General features: G+C 34.9%; 2 protein-coding genes across 3 annotated transcripts; one reads left to right on the forward strand and one right to left on the reverse strand.

The window, feature by feature from the left end:
• Positions 1–36: 36 nt before the first annotated feature.
• Positions 37–6,558, forward strand: G9a (histone-lysine N-methyltransferase G9a). 2 transcript variants are annotated; one of them, XM_066388993.1, is made up of 15 exons: positions 37–309; positions 668–927; positions 1,006–1,183; positions 1,323–1,444; positions 2,689–2,879; positions 2,939–3,111; positions 3,591–3,796; positions 3,854–4,086; positions 4,136–4,341; positions 4,492–4,614; positions 4,675–4,872; positions 4,929–5,188; positions 5,237–5,487; positions 5,540–5,715; positions 6,347–6,558. In XM_066388993.1, the coding sequence occupies exons 2-15, from the start codon at positions 669–671 to the stop codon at positions 6,462–6,464; spliced, it is 2,694 nt and encodes an 897-aa protein (XP_066245090.1). In that variant the 5' UTR covers positions 37–309; position 668; the 3' UTR covers positions 6,465–6,558. The 2 variants fall into 2 exon arrangements, with proteins under 2 accessions (XP_066245090.1, XP_066245089.1); XM_066388992.1 differs by having other exon boundaries at positions 4,929–5,487.
• A 1,438-nt stretch (positions 6,559–7,996) lies between these two features.
• LOC136408200 (uncharacterized) lies at positions 7,997–12,420 on the reverse strand. The gene is made up of 12 exons (XM_066389065.1): positions 12,244–12,420; positions 12,045–12,184; positions 11,776–11,984; positions 11,642–11,727; positions 11,390–11,592; positions 11,164–11,336; positions 9,686–9,857; positions 8,921–9,114; positions 8,661–8,802; positions 8,441–8,612; positions 8,246–8,388; positions 7,997–8,194 (listed from the first exon to the last, which is right to left on the reverse strand). Exons 1-12 carry the CDS (start codon positions 12,323–12,325, stop codon positions 8,033–8,035), a joined length of 1,878 nt encoding a protein of 625 aa, XP_066245162.1. The 5' UTR covers positions 12,326–12,420; the 3' UTR covers positions 7,997–8,032.
• Between the last annotated feature and the right edge of the window lie 6,175 nt (positions 12,421–18,595).

The raw sequence follows: 18,595 nt of genomic DNA on the forward strand, positions 1-18,595 counted from the left end.
GTTATAGTTAAAGGTAAATCGAGGGATTCACATACAGTTAAAAATTAATATAACAATTATTAAATGAATAAACTTTCTACTCTTATTAATTCGCCATAATAATCATAATCCATAATTTTAAATGTATTTTATATTTTGAACTGTAAATTTTCCCCATTATCTATATAATATTAAGTATTTCCCACTTAAGAATCCAAAAGATTTTCTAGTGATATCAAAATGTAATCTTTGGGTATTGATATTTGCTGTTGGTTTTGTGATAACGTAGTGCAACATAAGCCAAAAGCAGTCCCAACCTCCCAGACTAAGGTGAGTTCTTGCATTAATAAATATAAATATGCATTAATAATATTTGATAGAGGGTGTCCCTCGTAATTCAAATTTGATCAGGCACTTGTACATATATACAAATTAAATGGTGTGGACAAATATTTATTTATTTACTAATGTTTATGTGGCATTAGGAAGGTTAATCACAAATGGTTAAGGAAGTATGATGGTAAAATACAGAGGTAAATATCTATGACCCTAGTTCGAGGAGAGGTTCTATTCTGTGCAGATTCACCTATATTATTAGCTAAAACTTGTTTCTTCTTGGTTTAAAGTGGAATAGCATTATTAATATCTATTTTTTTCTATTCCAATATGGAACAAAAAATATTTTCAGTATGTCTTCAGTGTTAGAAAATGATCTGACCAAGGTCAAAACAAATAGTCTAGATGAAACTACATGTGATGCAATTGCACCTGAAATAAAGTTAGTTCCAAATGAAGTTTCTGGGCCTGTTGGTAAAACCTCAATGAGAACTAGGAGTCGTCCCAGTAATAAATCTGTATTACAAAGTGCAATTGCCAGAAAAGAAAAGTCTTTGCATGTAGATGACAGGCCCCGGTTGCGTCAGAGACGGATTAAGCCTAAAGTTTCAGGTAAAATTAATATTAAGGAAACAGTAATAGTAACTGTCCTGCAACTCCATTCTTCCATTGCTTGATTCATTATTTTAGATGCTCACTCTGATGAGGAATCTATATCTATTAAAAAGATGCCCCCTTTAAAAAGGATAAATAACACCCCTTCAATTACTGTTAAGAAAAACCCAGTAATTAAATCTTCAAGTCATTTGTGTGATAAAAATAAGACTGATTTAACTGAGGGCACAAGCTTGCAAGCAGTGTTGGCAGAGTAAGTTCCTAGCCCAAATAAAAATATAAGAAATTTGGAGGTTCCTAATGTTGTCCTGTATGGGAATTTGATTCTAAAATTTTTATGTTTGTGTGGTTGCTTATTGCCTGTTGGTTCTGATTTAGAAATATTTGTTTAGTGGTGGTCAAGGTGTTCCTGAATTAGTACTTCAACATAAATGTGCTACAATGGAACATTATGTGACTGCAAGGTTGTGTAAATGCACTGAAAATAAGAATTTGTTTGTGAAAAATGGCTCAGGTGAGTAGAAATTAAGGAAAATGTTTTTAGTATTTGGGAATATTTTTGTCAATAACATGTCTGTATTGAAGTCCATTTATAATGTTATAATGTTTTTGGATCGACCCTATGCCTGGAATTTTGATATATTGCCTCAGGTATATTATGACACACAGTGATAACCATTTTCAGGGATGAATGGAGGGTTGTCAGTCTGCTTCGAATAATTTAAGTTTATTATCCCTCATTGGCTCATAACAATAAGTTCTAGTCTTGCTGGCATTTGTATGGGCTCATTTTCCCTTGTATTGTAGCTATATCTAAAAATTTAATAACCCGTCACACACAAGTAGTTGTTGGAGCAGTGGCATTCCGTCATTAATATTCAACCATTAGTTATATCCTTACGTAATCAACCTTAAGAGCTAAAGAGTGATATGTTCATTATCAATTTACTGTACAGTGAGCTTTTGTATGTCAGACACTTAGATGATTCTTCAAATAACAAAAGAGCTGTAGAAATCACTGTTGAAGCGTGGATAACAAGAAAGTGAAATACGAAAGCATTAGAATCTAGAAACTTTACAATTGCATACTGAACAAATAAAAAAATGAAATATTTCTTGTATAATGGCGCATTATGGCACGAAATTTTGTAGGAACACTCGGAGTTTTTGAAATATTAGTGGTAACATTAGTAAATATTTGAGAAATATTTGCAATATTCGGATGATAATATTCGCAATTCACATCGTTAAAATTACACAAGGTTCGCCGGGGTGTCACTGGAAAGCGTTGGCACATTTGGATGATTCTAGTCACAAACCAAGAAGTAATTTTTCTCTTTCAAAAATAGGAAAAAAGGGATTTGTACTATTAGAGGCTTTCAAAAACCTGCTAAATTTAGCATATATGTACTTTTACAAAATTAGTGTGGCAACCTGAAATAAATATGTATTGTGCAGGGGAATTTCCATGAGTAGGGTACATTCAAAAACATCGCCTTTAATTATATGCTTATTGTAAATTTGACGTATTTTATGAGGCCAGTTAGTTCACAATTTCTAATGATGTGGACGGTTAAATTCAGTTCGAAGAAAATTGAAAAATGTAGATAGGTCCTTATGTTTGGAAATTTTAAAGAAATTCTTAGAATCGTTTTCAGTTATTTTTTGCTTGAGTATGCCCGTTTTTCATATTATAATTTATGTTTTCAATTTCTGCTGAATATTTTTAGGAAAAACCTAGTCTACTACTTATTTTAGGGTCGCAGTTTTGTACTGCCATTGATGCCATTAGCGACAAACTTATCGGATGCACAAAATTAGTCGATGTCGAAGACGTTCCCATCTTCCGGCCGTCAACTCGCATTCCCTTTGGAGTATTTTGCGAATCGCATAGAAAAAGACTGATCAGGCACAATTGTTGTCCTACATGTGGTGTTTTCTGTACACAGGTTAGGCCTCAAAGCATCACATTTTTGGTCAGAACAGCCACGCTTCTTGTATTTTTCAGGGAACATTTTCAGAATGTCCCTCGAAACATCACTTCCACAAAGACTGCAAAATTTTCAAGGGAAAAAATGCTTATTGCCCTCATTGTGGAGACTCGGCTCCCAGTAGTAATATACTTATTTCCATGCACTTAGACGAACCACCAATTTTTCTTCCCGTCCAACGATCTCTAGTGTAAGTAAGAACCATAAAACGTTAACGGAACCATATTTATTTTATTTTGTAAATTGATTGTTGTTAATAGGAAATTACTCTATTATTGTGTTCAACTTGTGTTTAATTTTTGTTGTGTTTGCTTTAATTATGTTCTTTATTTGTTGCTTAGTATTTAAATTCTTATTTAATTGATTTGCCAATAAAACATTATCTTTACTTAGACTTGTGAGTTTTTATTTTTATTTTTCCTATATTTCCGCTTATTTTATATTTCATCAGTATTAGAGGTCAAACTTGAGATGTAATAAAGGGCATAATGATAATTGAGCGATAATCTCGGGTATTATGAATGCTGAAAATGTATTTATCACATTGGCTGGGAATAATGCTAAATTAATTGTCTTAATAGTAAATCGAAAATCGTCAAAATCTGAACTATAGCTACAAGAGAATATTGATATATTGTCTAATTCGTGAGTTTTGTCTAATTTTTATAGCACTGCAGCTAAAATAAGCTTTAACACTCCCCAAGAAGCCAAACCAAACACCCCCCGAATCGCTTCTTTCTCACCATTTTCAATCCCATCTGAGCGAATGGAGGAACTGAACGAAGTGGTGAACATTGAAATGGACGAGTGCAATCAAATGGGGCTTTGCCGAGCCATTGATGTCTGCGATGCTCGAAAAGTGTCTGCAATATTAAGTACATTTTAAATTTGAAATGGACAAATATACATGTAATTACCGACTCTTCTTGCAGAAATTGGCAACATTAACGTGAACGCACCTCTAGAAGAGTACAACAACGGCACGTTACTTCATTTAGCAGTTTTAAAAGGAAACTTGGATATCATTTATTTATTAATTATGAGTAAAATTGATTTAGATTCCTTGAATAATGACCAGAATTCCCCATTAATGTGTGCAATATCTGAAGGCAGGAATGATATTGTTAAGCATTTGGTTCAAGCAGGAGCTGAGGTCTCGTTAAAAGTTTGTGTTGTAATTTTTTTTATGTCGGAGATTTATTGAGTGTTTGCAGGGAATGGATGCCATGACATCTCTGCATTTAGCAGCCAAATTCGGAAATCTTGAAGCGTGTAATATAGTCCTATGCAATGCTGTAATGCCAAATTTTGTAAATGTGCAGGATGACGGAGGGTGGACTGCTTTGGTGTGGGCTTGTGAGCATGGTTATAAAGAGGTGGTGAAGTACCTTCTTTCAATGGGGGCGGATATTAGTATCAGGTTGGTTTTGACTCAGAAAAAAATATCTAGCTGCAGATTTTAATTCTCATGGTGGTTTTACGGTAAATGTTATGTTTTAAGTGATAAGTGTGTCCTATTAAATTCCAACACACTAGTAAAATGAAAATGAAGATCAATTTTATTATTTAGGGACGTAGAACACAACGTAGCTTTACATTGGGCCGCATTCAAAGGTAGCACTGAAATTGTTGAATTGTTATTGAACTTAAAGACTGATATTGATGTTACCAACGTACATGGAGATACCCCGCTGTAACTAGAATCACCTCTTCACGCCATTCAAAAAAAAATTAATTTAAAGCTGTTTTCCAGGCATATTAGTGCTAGAGAGGACCACTACAACTGTGTAATTTTGCTTCTATCCCGAAAAGCTGATATAACCATCGTTAACAGGAACAGTGAAACTCCCTTAGATTCCGCTCCCAAAGACGGGCTTTGTGCCATTCCTTTGGGGTTTAGCCTTCAGCTCGCTCTCTCTAACAATTCACGTAGGACACATCTCCTCACAAAGTAAAATTTACAAATCACTAAAATTTCCTCCATTACAAAACGACTGTCAATTCCAGCGATATTTCTAGAGGTAGGGAAGTAAATCCGGTTCAATGCTGGAACGGTATCGATTCAGAGGAAGAACCAAGAAGCTACGATTACATTAAAAAGAGTTGTGTTAGCTCTGATAATGTTAGAATTAATACAAAAATAACAAATTTGCAATATTGTTCTTGTCAAGACAGATGCAGATCTTCGAAATGTAAATGTGCAAAATTATCTTTAAAGTGTTGGTATGATGACAGAGGAAAACTTTTGCCCGACTTCAATTTTGATGGTAAGTTTTGTCGTTTCAAAGGATTTTTAAAGATTCTTTTCATCATAGATCCTCCATTAATATTCGAATGCAACGATCTTTGCTCTTGCAACTCAATTCTGTGCTCAAACAGACTGGTGCAAAAACCTTCAACTCAAAGATTTCAGCTGTTTAAAACAGAGTTTAAAGGTTGGGGGATTAAAACCTTGAATTTCATTGCTGCCGGCAGTTTTGTGTGCGAATATGTGGGGGAGATTTTGACTGACTCAGAAGCTGACCTTAGGGAAGATGATAGTTACTTGTTTGATCTAGATAACAGGGTAATAGAGATAGAGGAACAGAAAATCGCCATTGATAAGTTTTTCCTTCTAGGAAACCGATTCTTTCTGCATAGACGCCAAATTTTACGGCAATTTTTCACGGTTTATCAATCACTCTTGCCTTCCCAATTTATATCCGATTAAAGTTTTCATTGACCACCACGACCTGAGGTTTCCAAGAATAGCCCTTTTCTCCAAGAGGGATATCGCAGCCAATGAAGAATTGAGGTAGATAAGTTTTCTCTTTCAGATTTCTCTGAAAAGGAGAGAAATCCTTGAATCGGAATATTTCCAAATCAATCTGACAACGTTGCCTTCATGCAATTTTGTTAAATATAACACACCCAATAACGAGTTATGAATAAAGAAGAAGTGGATGTAACATTGTTACTGACAATTTTATCCGCCCTTTTTGGCAAATTTGGCAGTAAACTGAATATTTTGATTATCTCCTTAGTAGATATTCAATAAAATATTTTAAAAAATCGTTTAAGAAACTTTTTTTTGAATATGGGGAAGAGATTTTCTGAAACTAACACCCATAATCTCCAAAGACCCACAAGTCGTGCAAAAACCTAAACGTAACTTAAATTGACACTTTAACATGTAAAATTGTTAATTTAAGCCAGGTTTAGACTTAACCTCGGATTGTGGCCCCATGGGGGAAGACTTCACTGTGAGTTTGGCATTAGAGAAAATGTCTTAATATTTATTTTGCGTCGTTGGGCAACGTTGTATATTAAAACATGTTAAACTTAGTTACTAATTTTATTGAGGCCATCGCTAAGCGTGGTGGTTCATTAACGAACCAGTCCCAGAATTTGTGAATTTTTAAGAAGGTAAATTAAGACTTTTGCAGTTTTGATTATGGCGATAAATTTTGGTTGGTAAAGTGCAAATTATTCACTTGCCATTGCGGAACTGAACAATGCAAATATTCCAAAGAGACCATTAAAATGAGATTGCTGGAGGACTAAACTGCAAGCTATGTAAATTGAGGAATTGTAGGAGTATTGCCAATTTTGATTCTTGATGAAGACAGTTTTTATACAAAAATAAATAAAATTAAAATTTATTCTTTGCGTTTTAATCGATCCTATTAATGTCAGTTCGAATCGATGTTAACATTTACAAATCTTTAATTTGTTTAACAAACACAGCCTTTTTATGAGATTTTCGAGGTTCGCAAAGTTGAAAACGCTTCGGATATCTTACTTAAACTTTCCTAACTTTTAAAACTCAAAATGCGCTTTAAAACTTTTATTTTCGAGGAGAGGCGATTTCGATAGATCCACGAGTTTGGAGAAATTTTCATATTTAATAAGTTTCGGAACACTTCAGATTGCTGAGGGAGTTCGCGCGTGAAATAGCCTGTCGGCGTCGATGATAAACAATTTCTTAATATCGCTTACAGCTGAATTAAAAGTTGCCATTTGAAGCGATAACTCAAGAGTTTTGAGACAAATTTTAAGTGTATATTATGAGGTAAACTGTGACCTTAACAGGTATTAGAAGTTTAAGTAGAGTAGGTATATGTATGTGAGCAGTGTATAGATTATGAAAGAGGTAAGTTCAAGTTAGTTGGGCTATAAAATGATAAAATAATTTTTTTTAAAATCACCCCGTATGATGAATCACAAAATTTGGACCTAGATATGTTTTATGAATCCACTAAAATGCGCTTTTATACGTAAGTTTATCTCTACTTGAACTCTGGTTTAATGTGTGGATCAGGTGCTTCTCACGTTCAACCAAGTCACCCCTGTTCGTTCTGTGACCAATTTTCGAAACGGTACATATTTACACTGCTGCTGCGCAATTTGACGACGCGCAGATCAAGCTCAGACATATTTCGCGTTGACTAAAGACACGATGGGAGTGTGCAAAAGAAAAGACTTCGTACATCTAAAAGCGCTATTGTCCATGTGATGGCCAACATACTAAATGATTTTCTGCATGACACACAAGACCAGAAAATGCGTCAATGACTGCACAGCATCACCGAGTGCCCAGGACCAAGGATGGGACTGTTAAGGCACTTATGTACTTAATTGTTTAGTTATTCTTACTCAAATTTGCGACACTTCACACAACTCAGCAGCGATCGCGAGGACAAAAAAGGGTCGAAAGGAGATTTAAAATTCACTTTAATCTTGAATTAAATACTTCTGCCTACATATCACATACTACGTGAGTATTTTAGTGTAATGTAATATGATCTGTGTGGTTTTCCATTGTTACCGAAAGTGCATTTAGGCATGACTCTCCATTTGTTTGACGAAATATGGGAGATAATAGACAATAACCAAATGTGGTTAAGCGTCCTTTGTAGTACGAAACTCCTGCTAATTCGTAACTTTATTGTGATTTCGAAACCGGTAATAAATGCCCATATTAGAGGTTGATGAGCATACTGAACATAGGAAAACATTGAGAACTCTGGGTAGTTGAAGTGGGTAGTGCATTTTATTTCTATTATTGCCTCTTTTAAGAAGACAAAGAACAACAATCACAAAAACTGTTCTTTTATTTTTTTTTGATTACATCACATTTTTTTACTTTCAGTTTTGTTGTCCTGTCCATGTACTTTTCTATGGATTGGGGGCAAAATCAATTGTTCCAGGCGTAGCGCAGGGACGGAAATCGTGATCGTACCAAAGAGTCCAATTGCGAAACTTATTATGAAGTCTTGGAAAAATCCCCACAACTGCGAAGTCATTACATAAATCTAGTGCATCTTGAACACGAAATTACTCACAACTTTGGGCACCCTGAATTCAAGGAGGGAGCTATTATGAGTTTCTCTACTCACTACCCACATAAAATGGAACATATACACTATATAAGAGTAACTTGCCAGTAGTTGCATATATTTATGCTCTAACATCCATTTTAGAGGTCCTGTTGGAATATTTTAATGAAATTTCGTCGTCGTCTTACGTGTTAAATATACCTTGAATAATATTCCTGGACATCCCATAAATAATCATGCCGATGCCTAGGGAATACGTTGCCTTGAACAGTGGACTTAAAAGGGAAGTTGCTAATACGCTAAAATCGTGGCTTTGCAATAAGAAGGAGAACACGAGACACATGGTAATTACTTTATATGTTTTTTCGTAGGCCTAAAAGAAGATAAAAGATGGATCGAAAATGATAAGGAAATGGCTCACCACTGGACGCTTCATGTCTCTAGTTTGGAAATCAACGTAGCCTAATAGAGTCCCAACAAGGCTTGATAAGTAATTTACAAAAAAGCCAAAATAAATGTAAGAAAGTTCGGGTTTGTTGAAATCACTGAAGGTTGTAAAAAGCCTAAAAAACATTCGATTTTGTTAGTGCCTACTAATTCCCCTAATTACCCTGGGGGAAGTCTGTTGAGCGATATACAGCATAGTAGACATAGTATAGACATATCAAACTTGAAACTTACTTAATATTTATCCACAGTGAGAAGCTTATATTATTGGAATAGATTTGAAAGGCAGAGACTAAATACGCAATGGCAGTCAAGATTGCCAAGCCTTTCTTGATGTCTATTTTGTACTTCAAAACTATGTAGAAAAAGATTAAGTTCACCAGGTAGTATTGCATGTCCAGGGATAGGGACCATAATCCAAAGTGACACTAGAAAAATAGAAGGAGGGATATTAAGTTTAAATGGAGAGGAGGAGGAGGACTTGGAAAGGGAAGCTGGAAAAAGATACGACTGGACAAGAGAAGATAATGTTAAAGTTTCAGGTAACAAATAATTAAATATGTGAGTGAAGACTGAAGAAAAGAATCTTCGGTTTTCATCTGAAAGGTTCCAACGTGAAAATGCTGAAAGAAAATTATAGCGTGATTCTGAAATTACTACAGGAACCCTACAGAGAACTATCGAAATTTTGACTGATTCCCTGTAGGTTGATGCGATATACTTTATCCCATTGTTAATGAATAATTCTGTATTGCTTTCAAATTTGGGCTCTTTAATATTTTTTCATTAAATTCCGCATAATTTCCAGTGCACCCAAAATGGCCAAAAAGGGACTTTTAGCTTAATTTACTTAAATATTTACTTTTTAATTAATTTTTGAATCATTAAACTTTGGATTTTTTCCCATCGTCGCTATGAGCTGGTTTTTAAATGGAAGAGGAAACTTTTCCTGCATTTGCTTTAAATTTGGTTCCCTTAACATTTTTTATTTCTACTTACAATATCGAAATTTCTAAACAAGTTGGTGACATGAAGTAAGGACCAGTATTTACTTGACGAGGTGCAAGCCCCATAAAGCTTATTCACCATGTTATAACCACCAGGCCCATTTGAAAAGTAGAAGTACAGCGCTCCAGGTCCGAACAATAAATAAATCAAAGGTGGCCAAATTCTGAAAGTGCAAAACAACCAAACATGTTTTGAATACATATGATATGAGGATAGTTCCAGAAGTACCCGGCCTGACGTATAGATGGCGATTTTTTTTTGAAAATTTGTATATATTACAAAAATCTAACCTTGAAAAGCTTATGCCTAAAGTTTGTATCTGTTTTGGATCCGTTTTTACTGAACGTTTTCAGATACTTTGTGAACATGGAAAAAAATTGGTCATCGATACGTGATTTAATACTTTCATTTTCATCCAACATTAAGTGCGGAGTTAGATCCTGCTCGGGGGGAATCTGGTTCTTCGTTAACAACTGTAAAATATTGGGTGGCAGATTTTAATCGCGGTCATACGAGCTGCCAAGACGAATTCCGCAGTGATCGACCCAATGAGGTGACCACTTCAGAAATTGTGGTGAAAATTCACAAAACTATACTGAAAGACCATCGGTTAAAATGGCACGAGTTAGTAGACACGCTAGGCATTTCAAAAAGTATTGTACATCGCATTTTAACTAGATAATTGGATATGAGAAAGCTGTGTGCAAGATCAGTACCGCGATTACTCATAATTGAAGAAAAACTGCTCCGTGACGATGTTTCAAGGAAGTGTTTGGCTAAGTTTCGCAGCAATAAAGCCGAATTTTTGCGTTGATTCATAACCACGGATGAAACATGGATCCATCATTTCACACTTGAGACAAAAGAGCGGTCAAAATAATAGACTCAAAGGGAAGAATCGACTCCAAAGGAGGCGAAACCATCCCCTCTGCAGGAAGGCGATGTTAGTTTTTTGAGATGCACGTGGGATCATTTTTATTAACTGTTTGCCTAAAGGAAAAAACAATAAATGAAGAATATTATATAAATCGATTGCAGCGTTTGAGCGAAGAAATTAGAAAAGAGCGATCGTATTTGGCGAAAAAGAGTCTTGTTTCATCAAGACAACGCATCAGTCCCACTTCCGTGATCGCGATGGCCAAAATGAATCAACTTGATTTCGAAATTTTTCCTCATCCACCCTATTTGCCAGATTTAGCCCTCTCAGATTATTTTTTATTTTCAAACTTGAAAAAATGACTCGGTGGAAAGGGATTTGCCAGTAATGAAGAGATGAAGTCCGAGGTTAATGCTTATTTTAGAGCATTCGAAGCTTCTTATTATAAACAGTATATAGAAGTCATAGAATATCGCTGGGAAAAGTGAGTCAAACGCAAAAGAGACTATGTTGAGAAATAGTGTAATATTTTCCAATTTTTTTTCTTTAAGTGTTAGGTGTTAGGCTCTGGATCTATCCTCGTACTACTTACCTTGCTATCCTGCGTGCAAACATTATTATGCAATGTCGAATCGAAAATTCTCCCTCTGATAAGCGTATATTCAAAATTTGGCGGGTTAATAGCCATGTTGACATCGTAAAGTAAGCCTGAATAGCTACCAGAGACAACTTTAATAGTGCTTGAGTTCCCGATGATTCAAAAAACTAGAAATTGCACTTAAATTTATGTTTGATGAGATAAATTTATATTTAAGTACCTGTTCAAATTCGTGAGGATTTTTGAATTTTTTTGTACATAACGTGAGAAACGCATGAGCAGATATAACCATAAGTGTGAAAATAAACCTGGCACCGTCCATACATGATATATTTGTCTGTTTGCTCACATTTTTGGTTTTGAAAACTTTGGAAGCATTTCTTACGTAGTGGATTACGGAAAAGCAAAGGACGATTTTTTGAACTAGAAAAATATTTTCCAGGATATTTCGCGGTTCGACAATGAAACTCACCAATATTTGACTTATCACCAACTCCTCCATACAGATGGTACAGAGTCGCTACAGCCACTAAACTCAAATGGACACCAATCAGTAATCTGAAATTGTTTTGGAAGAAATCTCACTACTATCTTTGACATGCTTACAGATTAAACTTAAAATCTTTGAGATTTCCCATATGTTTTAGACAATCATAACTAAGCATTTGCGTAGTGAAATTATATGCTTCGAGTTCTTCATTAGCTTTACTTTCAGCGAAGTGCTTTATTTGGCTTCCATTGCGGAAACATGGAGGAATGCAGAGAGCTCTGTGCACGACGGTTCGATTGTAGTGGAAATCTGATACGCTCCATGACTGGAATAAAATTGGAATAAGTAGTTTTTTATGGTAAACCTATAGAAGTCTGCCTCATACTTCCAACTGTTTCCAAATATCAGATTTATCATCCTGAGGGACGAGCTTCATGCTTACGGTACAAAATGAGTATTCCGGGGGACAGGAGTAATAATCCTCCATTTGGAACAAATTTGGAAATTTATCGTCGGTGAAGTTTCCTGAAGTAAAATTCGTTCGTTGAAAATGACAAGTTAATACAAGTTATCATGAGACTTACCGTGAATTCCAGTTTTCTCGGGCGAACAACCGACTCTCCCTATTGAAATTATAACAAAACCCGAAAACCACCATTTTAACATATTTTTTCAAATTTTTTTATAGAATTCCACTAAGGTTGTCTCTCTAAGGAACAATCCTCGATCTGAAATATAAACGATAAAAACTCAATTAAACGTCAATTGCTTCTACAGCATTTCGGCGCTAATTCCGTTTTTATAATTCGTTTTCTGTGTATAACAACTTAATAATTTCTATAATTAGTTTGGGAAAAACACAATACTTGCGCATAGTTTACGCTCTAAATATAAAGGGTGGTCATTAAAAAAAAACCTACAGAGATGTCGGGTATATCAAGAGTATATGTTGAATAAATTTATCTGTTATGTCTCGTTAATGTCTGCTATTTGATGGTAAGTAGCGAATAACTCCATTAACGTCCCACGTTTACGGCTCGCAGTTTACCGCGAGGTTTAATGATCACCCGTTACTTGCCGATAATGATAATGTAGATGTCAAGAGTATTCCTGTCTTTAATTATTATTTGGGTGGTTGACGTGGGTTATTGATTAATATATGACTCCCAATGTGAATATACACTAAGGACAAAATGAAAAGATCATTTCAATATTTTCGACTATTTTTGCTTCGAGAAACTATAAAGCGTCACTTATGATGTTATCGTTCGTAATTTTTTTTTTAAGTTAGGGAATTGTACGTAAAGTGAAGAAGCCAAAAATCGCATTTTCGCAACAAAAACGAACGACACATTTCAAAACTAAGAGCTGCTGTTCCTTCCTCTGTAGTATTGATGACAACTTCCGTTCTTCGGCGCATTCCTCTCACTAAATTTCTAATTTCTTTTTCAGGAGCGGTTTCCCACTCTTCAAGCAAACAAACAATTTCGTAATTCCTCCAATGTTGTAGTTGTCGTGCTCCTACCCGTTTTCTAAGCATGTCCCACATGTTCAATTGGATTCATGTCAGGATTTCCTGCAGGCCAGTCCATAATTTCAATTTAAACTTTACGCAGATACTCTTGAACGACTCCAATGACATGGGGTTGTGTACTAATAAAAACTGAGGGCTCACAAATGGAACGAAAGGCACCACAAGAGGTTCAAGGGTATCTGTAATAAACCTGGCAGTAGCTAGGAAATCCCGACAGATCGCCGCCAGTTCCGTAGAGGCGTTCAGATTGATGCCACCCTAAACCATCACGGAACCTCCAGCAAAATTTATTCTTGGCAAAAAATTGCAGGGTGCAAATCGTCCGCCTCAGCTCCTCCATATCCTTCACGTCCATCTAGAGATCTTAGGTAAAATCTGGACTTATCCGAGAATAACGCGCGCTCAATCGGCATTAGTCCACAGGGCCACAAAATAACACAGATGGCCCCATGACGATATAGATGCTACATAACTCATGAAGTTCAAATTTTTCACTTTTCTTCAGTTAAAAATTGTTTTAACAATAACTTGTTATCAAATTCAGAAAAATACTTTTTATCAAAAAATGTAAAAAAAAATACAGAGTTCTATTTAAAATTCTGAAGTCGACACCTGAAACGAAGGAAGTTGATTGGAAAAAATCAACTTTGACGTTATTTAGCAGTCTGAACAATATCATTTTATTTGGTTTTGAGTTCATCAAAATCCATTCGCAAATGAGTTACAGCTTCTATCGTTTTTCATGAGACAGCTGGTATAACTTTTTTGGATTTCCGATATTACAGAGAAAAAAAAATTAAAAGATCAAAATTTAAAAAAAAGGAAATATCAAAGTGATCCTTTAAATTTGTCCCGGAATGTATTATAAGGGTTCTGAACTGTTGGGAAAAAGATAAACATTCTGATGGTTAAGCTCTAGCAATTTTCGAGTTATTGTACAAATATGAGTTGAATGATCACTGACTTGTTTTCTCATGCCGATGTATGTTTGATTGATTGTATGTATGCTAATTCATTTGTAAAAACCTAATGCACGTTATTTATTCTTAGAAACTGCTATTAAAGATGGGCAATGTATCAATCGACTTTCTTACTCATCGATAGACTTATTGTACATTAGAAATATGTTCTATAGCTAAGTTAAAATTGAGTGCTGGAATCTCGGTTATTCTAAATGAATTGCCTCGTTTTTTTTTTTAATTTTTAGAAACTACCAATAAGTACGAGTAATTTCTTAATACATGCCCCTACAGCCAAATCTGCAAATTTTCGGTGGGAGTATGAATTACCTTCAAATTTAAACGTTTTTTCTTCATGTTAGATTAACTCGATAGTGCAAATGGGCCTTAATAGCTAGAAACTTAATCCTTAGTTTAGTTGCGTTTTTCGCCCTTTTCACGTTTGAGGTTTCACGTATAAGAGGACTTGAGGTTAAAATTGGCAAGATCGCAACAGCCCCAACTCGTGAGGTGATCCAGGTCTTCGGTCCAAATCTGGACTTGGAACAAAGTAGCGATGTCCCCAAAATTGAATTCTTTGCATATGTCTTAAGCATATGTGATGTTTCTTTGTCTCACTTAAAGGGTGGCGAGATAAATGAAGTCTGTTGTCAGTTTTCCCTGGTAGGTACCAAAATCAACTCCAAATGTGCCAACAATTATATGTCTACCTTCAAGCTATTACGTCATTGCTTACAACTTCAAGTTCAAATTATCGAGGGATATGAACGTTGTTTATATTCTGATCGCTATTTTAACACGTAGTTACATTAATTGTATAATTAAGCATGCTTGCTTAACTGTAGTAGAACTAATTGCAAATAAAAAACTGTTACTCTTACTTTCCTACTTAACTTACAAAGTCTTATATTAAAGGTTATTTTGAGTGTAGCTAAGAGTATAATCAGTGCAACTTTCTGTGCTGGCCTCCGAATGGAAAGAAACATGTCTTAAACCATTTATATCCAAAAATTCTTCAATATCTGAAAAACCGACAGAGGTAGGGGCGGTGCCTTAGATATGCTTGTATGCACTGTAAATTGTTCACTTAGACTCATAAAATTTGAAATTATAAAAAATATGTTGGGTGTCTTATGCGAAAAATTCCAGTGTCAGGTCTTTGAATGCCAAAAAACATTTTTTCAAATACTTAAAAAGGTACTCATGGTCAAAAGCTCTAATGCGAACCACTGTCTGTGAGAAAAATGACATTTTGTGATGAAAAACGTGTAAAAAATTAGCAACACGATCAAGAAAATTTACTTATACAAAACTAAAAAATTAAACAAAAATCACAACAATTGTTGAAAATGGTCTCCTCCTACGGCAATGCAGGCCTCCAATCATTGAAAATGGGGGGGCCTGTTCAAACGTCATTTTTCTCGATAATGGTTCGCATTAGAGCTTTTGACCATGAGTGCTTTTTTTGCGTAGGACACATTGGCGGTATAAAACGTGCCACTAAAATGCTAATTTTCCCAGTGGCATAAAAATTAGGGGCAAAAATTCTCACGCAACCTTAAAATCTCCGCCTTTGGCATATGGAGAAAAATTGAAGTAGTCCTCAAAACATAACTAATATTAATGATAATAGGTGTACAAAATGTGACTTCTGTATCTCAAACTATTCCTGAGATATCATCAAAAAAGTGAAAAAAAAAAGTTTTTTGACACCATGTATCTCGAAAACGGTGTGTTTGTGGACCCATGTTAATAGAAACTTTTTTTCTTAAAATGAGTCAAAGAATCACACTCTTTGTTTTCCGACACATGTTTTGAAATACTCTGTATAAATCAAAAAGTAAAAATTTGTTTTATTTTAGATGAGCAAATCTTGACATTCTAACCAGGAGAATAATCTTCCCGGTAATTGCTTGTAGTAAATAAAACCAGGATATCTAGATGGTTTCGGTATTTCAGATTCTTTGAGAACTATCAAAGGACCATACAGACCTTGGTTCCATTCCATCCGAGAAGATGATTCTTCCCATTTGTGTTGTTTTGAGTTTCTCGTCTCTCCTCAACTAACGGCTACAGACATCAATGGTCTTTTCCTCGCATCTTTTCTTCAAGATGTGTTTTTAGAGTTTCACTTCCTTGGAAAGATAGAAATGTATTTCTCCTTAAGAACATTAGTTTCTTTTAGGTTTCTTATTATGCTTAATTTGGGTCCACAAATTACAAATTTTCAAAAAGGGCTTCTTCAAAGAGCAAAACTGCGAAATCCCCAAGATCGGAAAATGTGTACGCACCTATCGGATTATGGAGGATAGCGACCCCCATGTGTTATTTGGAGCGTTGTCTATGTTTAAAAGTATATGAATAATTTAAAAAATACGTAATTGGTGCTATAGAGATGAGCTAGCGATGCAAATTTTTTACAAGCTGATTGCCCAATTTAATGGGTTATGCAAATTTGAGCACAAATTGCGTTAAATCACCACAATAGCCTACTTCCATTCGTTTTCAAGTATCATAATTATACAAAGTGTCCGGAAATAATGTTGAAATATTTTGGAGGTGATTCTAGAGATTAAAATTAAAAAAAAAGTTCTTATAAACATATCCAAAAAATCGCTTCTTAAATGGCTAGAACCATTTAAAACGGGAACTCTGAAGATGGTTTTTTGCAATCTTTTCGAAAGGGTTTGCGCTAAAATTAATAAATTCGGTATACTGTAAAATAGTTGGAATGGGAAAAATTTTTTGCGTTAATAATTGCAGATTTTAGTCAACGGCGTCACATATGGGGGTCGGGCAGTACTTAAGTAAATCTTGCCCGAACTTTTTTGCAATAAAAATAATTTTTACTACGATTTTGAGTTAATTTTTAGAATCTGTGAATTTTTATTTTCTAATAATAAAGTTTTTTTGAAGTTTAAGTTATGTATTATTTTAAATGTGCCATTTGAATTTTTGTCGATATTTGGAAAACGGGAAAAGTTTTAGAAGAAGTTTTTCCGGCGATAAATACTTAATTTATCGCCGGATTAGACTACTAAACCTTCAAACAAAATGGAAGAACAACCCTAACAATAGGACAATATTAAACCCACTCTGCTTGACGAGACGAACCAGACAATCCCGATTCCTCTTCCCTGCCAATTCCCTGCAAGAGCATTATGGAATATAGAGAAACCCTTTTTTTTTTCTTTCTACTGTTGTTAAAGTTACAGTATATACCTAAACTAACTTGTAAATATCACGGGCAGAAAGACCATTGTGGTCGATAGCCTTTTTCTTGGGAAATAAAGATGTGTTATATATATATATATATATATATATAACATACTATATATACTTAATTTTTAAGTTCTTCGTAAATATACTCAAAAAATGGTGTTCTATTAAAAAAAAAAAGTTGACCTTGAAATGTCCTTTAAACGACCTTGGGTAAAAATTAGCTTACGCGTGTTATACAGTAACTGAATTAAGTATTTTCCTGTGAAATTACTTAAAAAGTACCTATGAAAACAGTTGCAATATATTAGTTTTGTGTCTCAAGTCATGTCAAGTGCTAAATTAAGTTAATAATAAGCAAACGTAATAAGGATGTTGGTTTTTTGCGTAGTTATAGCAGCGATGTTCGAAAGACGAATTAAATTTTTTGGGAGTGTATTGCCACGTAAATTATTAAATTATAATTTACCTGAACTAATCGTCGCATCATTAGTCTCACTTTTTCAAGCAAGCAATCGCCATTCTTTGGTAGTATATCTGCTTTTTCTTAATTCTGTGTAGCCAATCCCTTTATCAAAAGTGCGTTCGTTCTCATCCAGGCCCTTGCGAATAGATCCGTGTATTTCCAATTCAAGCCTTATTAATTTACGTTACATTTCCCAACAAAATACGAACACATTTCGAGGATTAAAAGAATATTTAAACACCACATGTAACCAAAAGTTTATTTCATCAAGAATTTTCTGTATTGGGCGAATTAAAGTAAATAGATCACTGCAGTTTGCCTCACGGGTGACCTTCTTCCCCATTCGCAAGGCCCTATCGTTCATCCAGCAGTTATTATTAGTAGGGCTGGTACATCAATCAAGATTTAGTAATTACTTATATTAGAAAACCATCACTTTTCGTATCCATCTCGGAAGGAAGATATTCAAAATGATGAATGTGGCCATCTGCTCTTACACATGAAGCGCTTTACAGTGGGAGAAAATTGGCGGTTTATAGGCCCTGAAGGAAGTTGCAGGAATAATCTCTATAAGGATTTTTTGATGAATTGTGCACAAAATGTTTATTTCATCGTTTTATATGTCTCAAAAGTTTTAACTAATGATGATCGTTACTCAGTGAATTTAATATTCCGCCGACAATCCCGGTGTAGCAATCCACTGTGGCGTTTGAATCCTTAAAAATGGATGATGTCGGAAAAAATAAGCGGAAAATGGA

This window comes from Euwallacea similis, chromosome 4, assembly GCF_039881205.1.
Source record: "Euwallacea similis isolate ESF13 chromosome 4, ESF131.1, whole genome shotgun sequence".
Lineage (NCBI taxonomy): Eukaryota > Metazoa > Arthropoda > Insecta > Coleoptera > Curculionidae > Euwallacea > Euwallacea similis.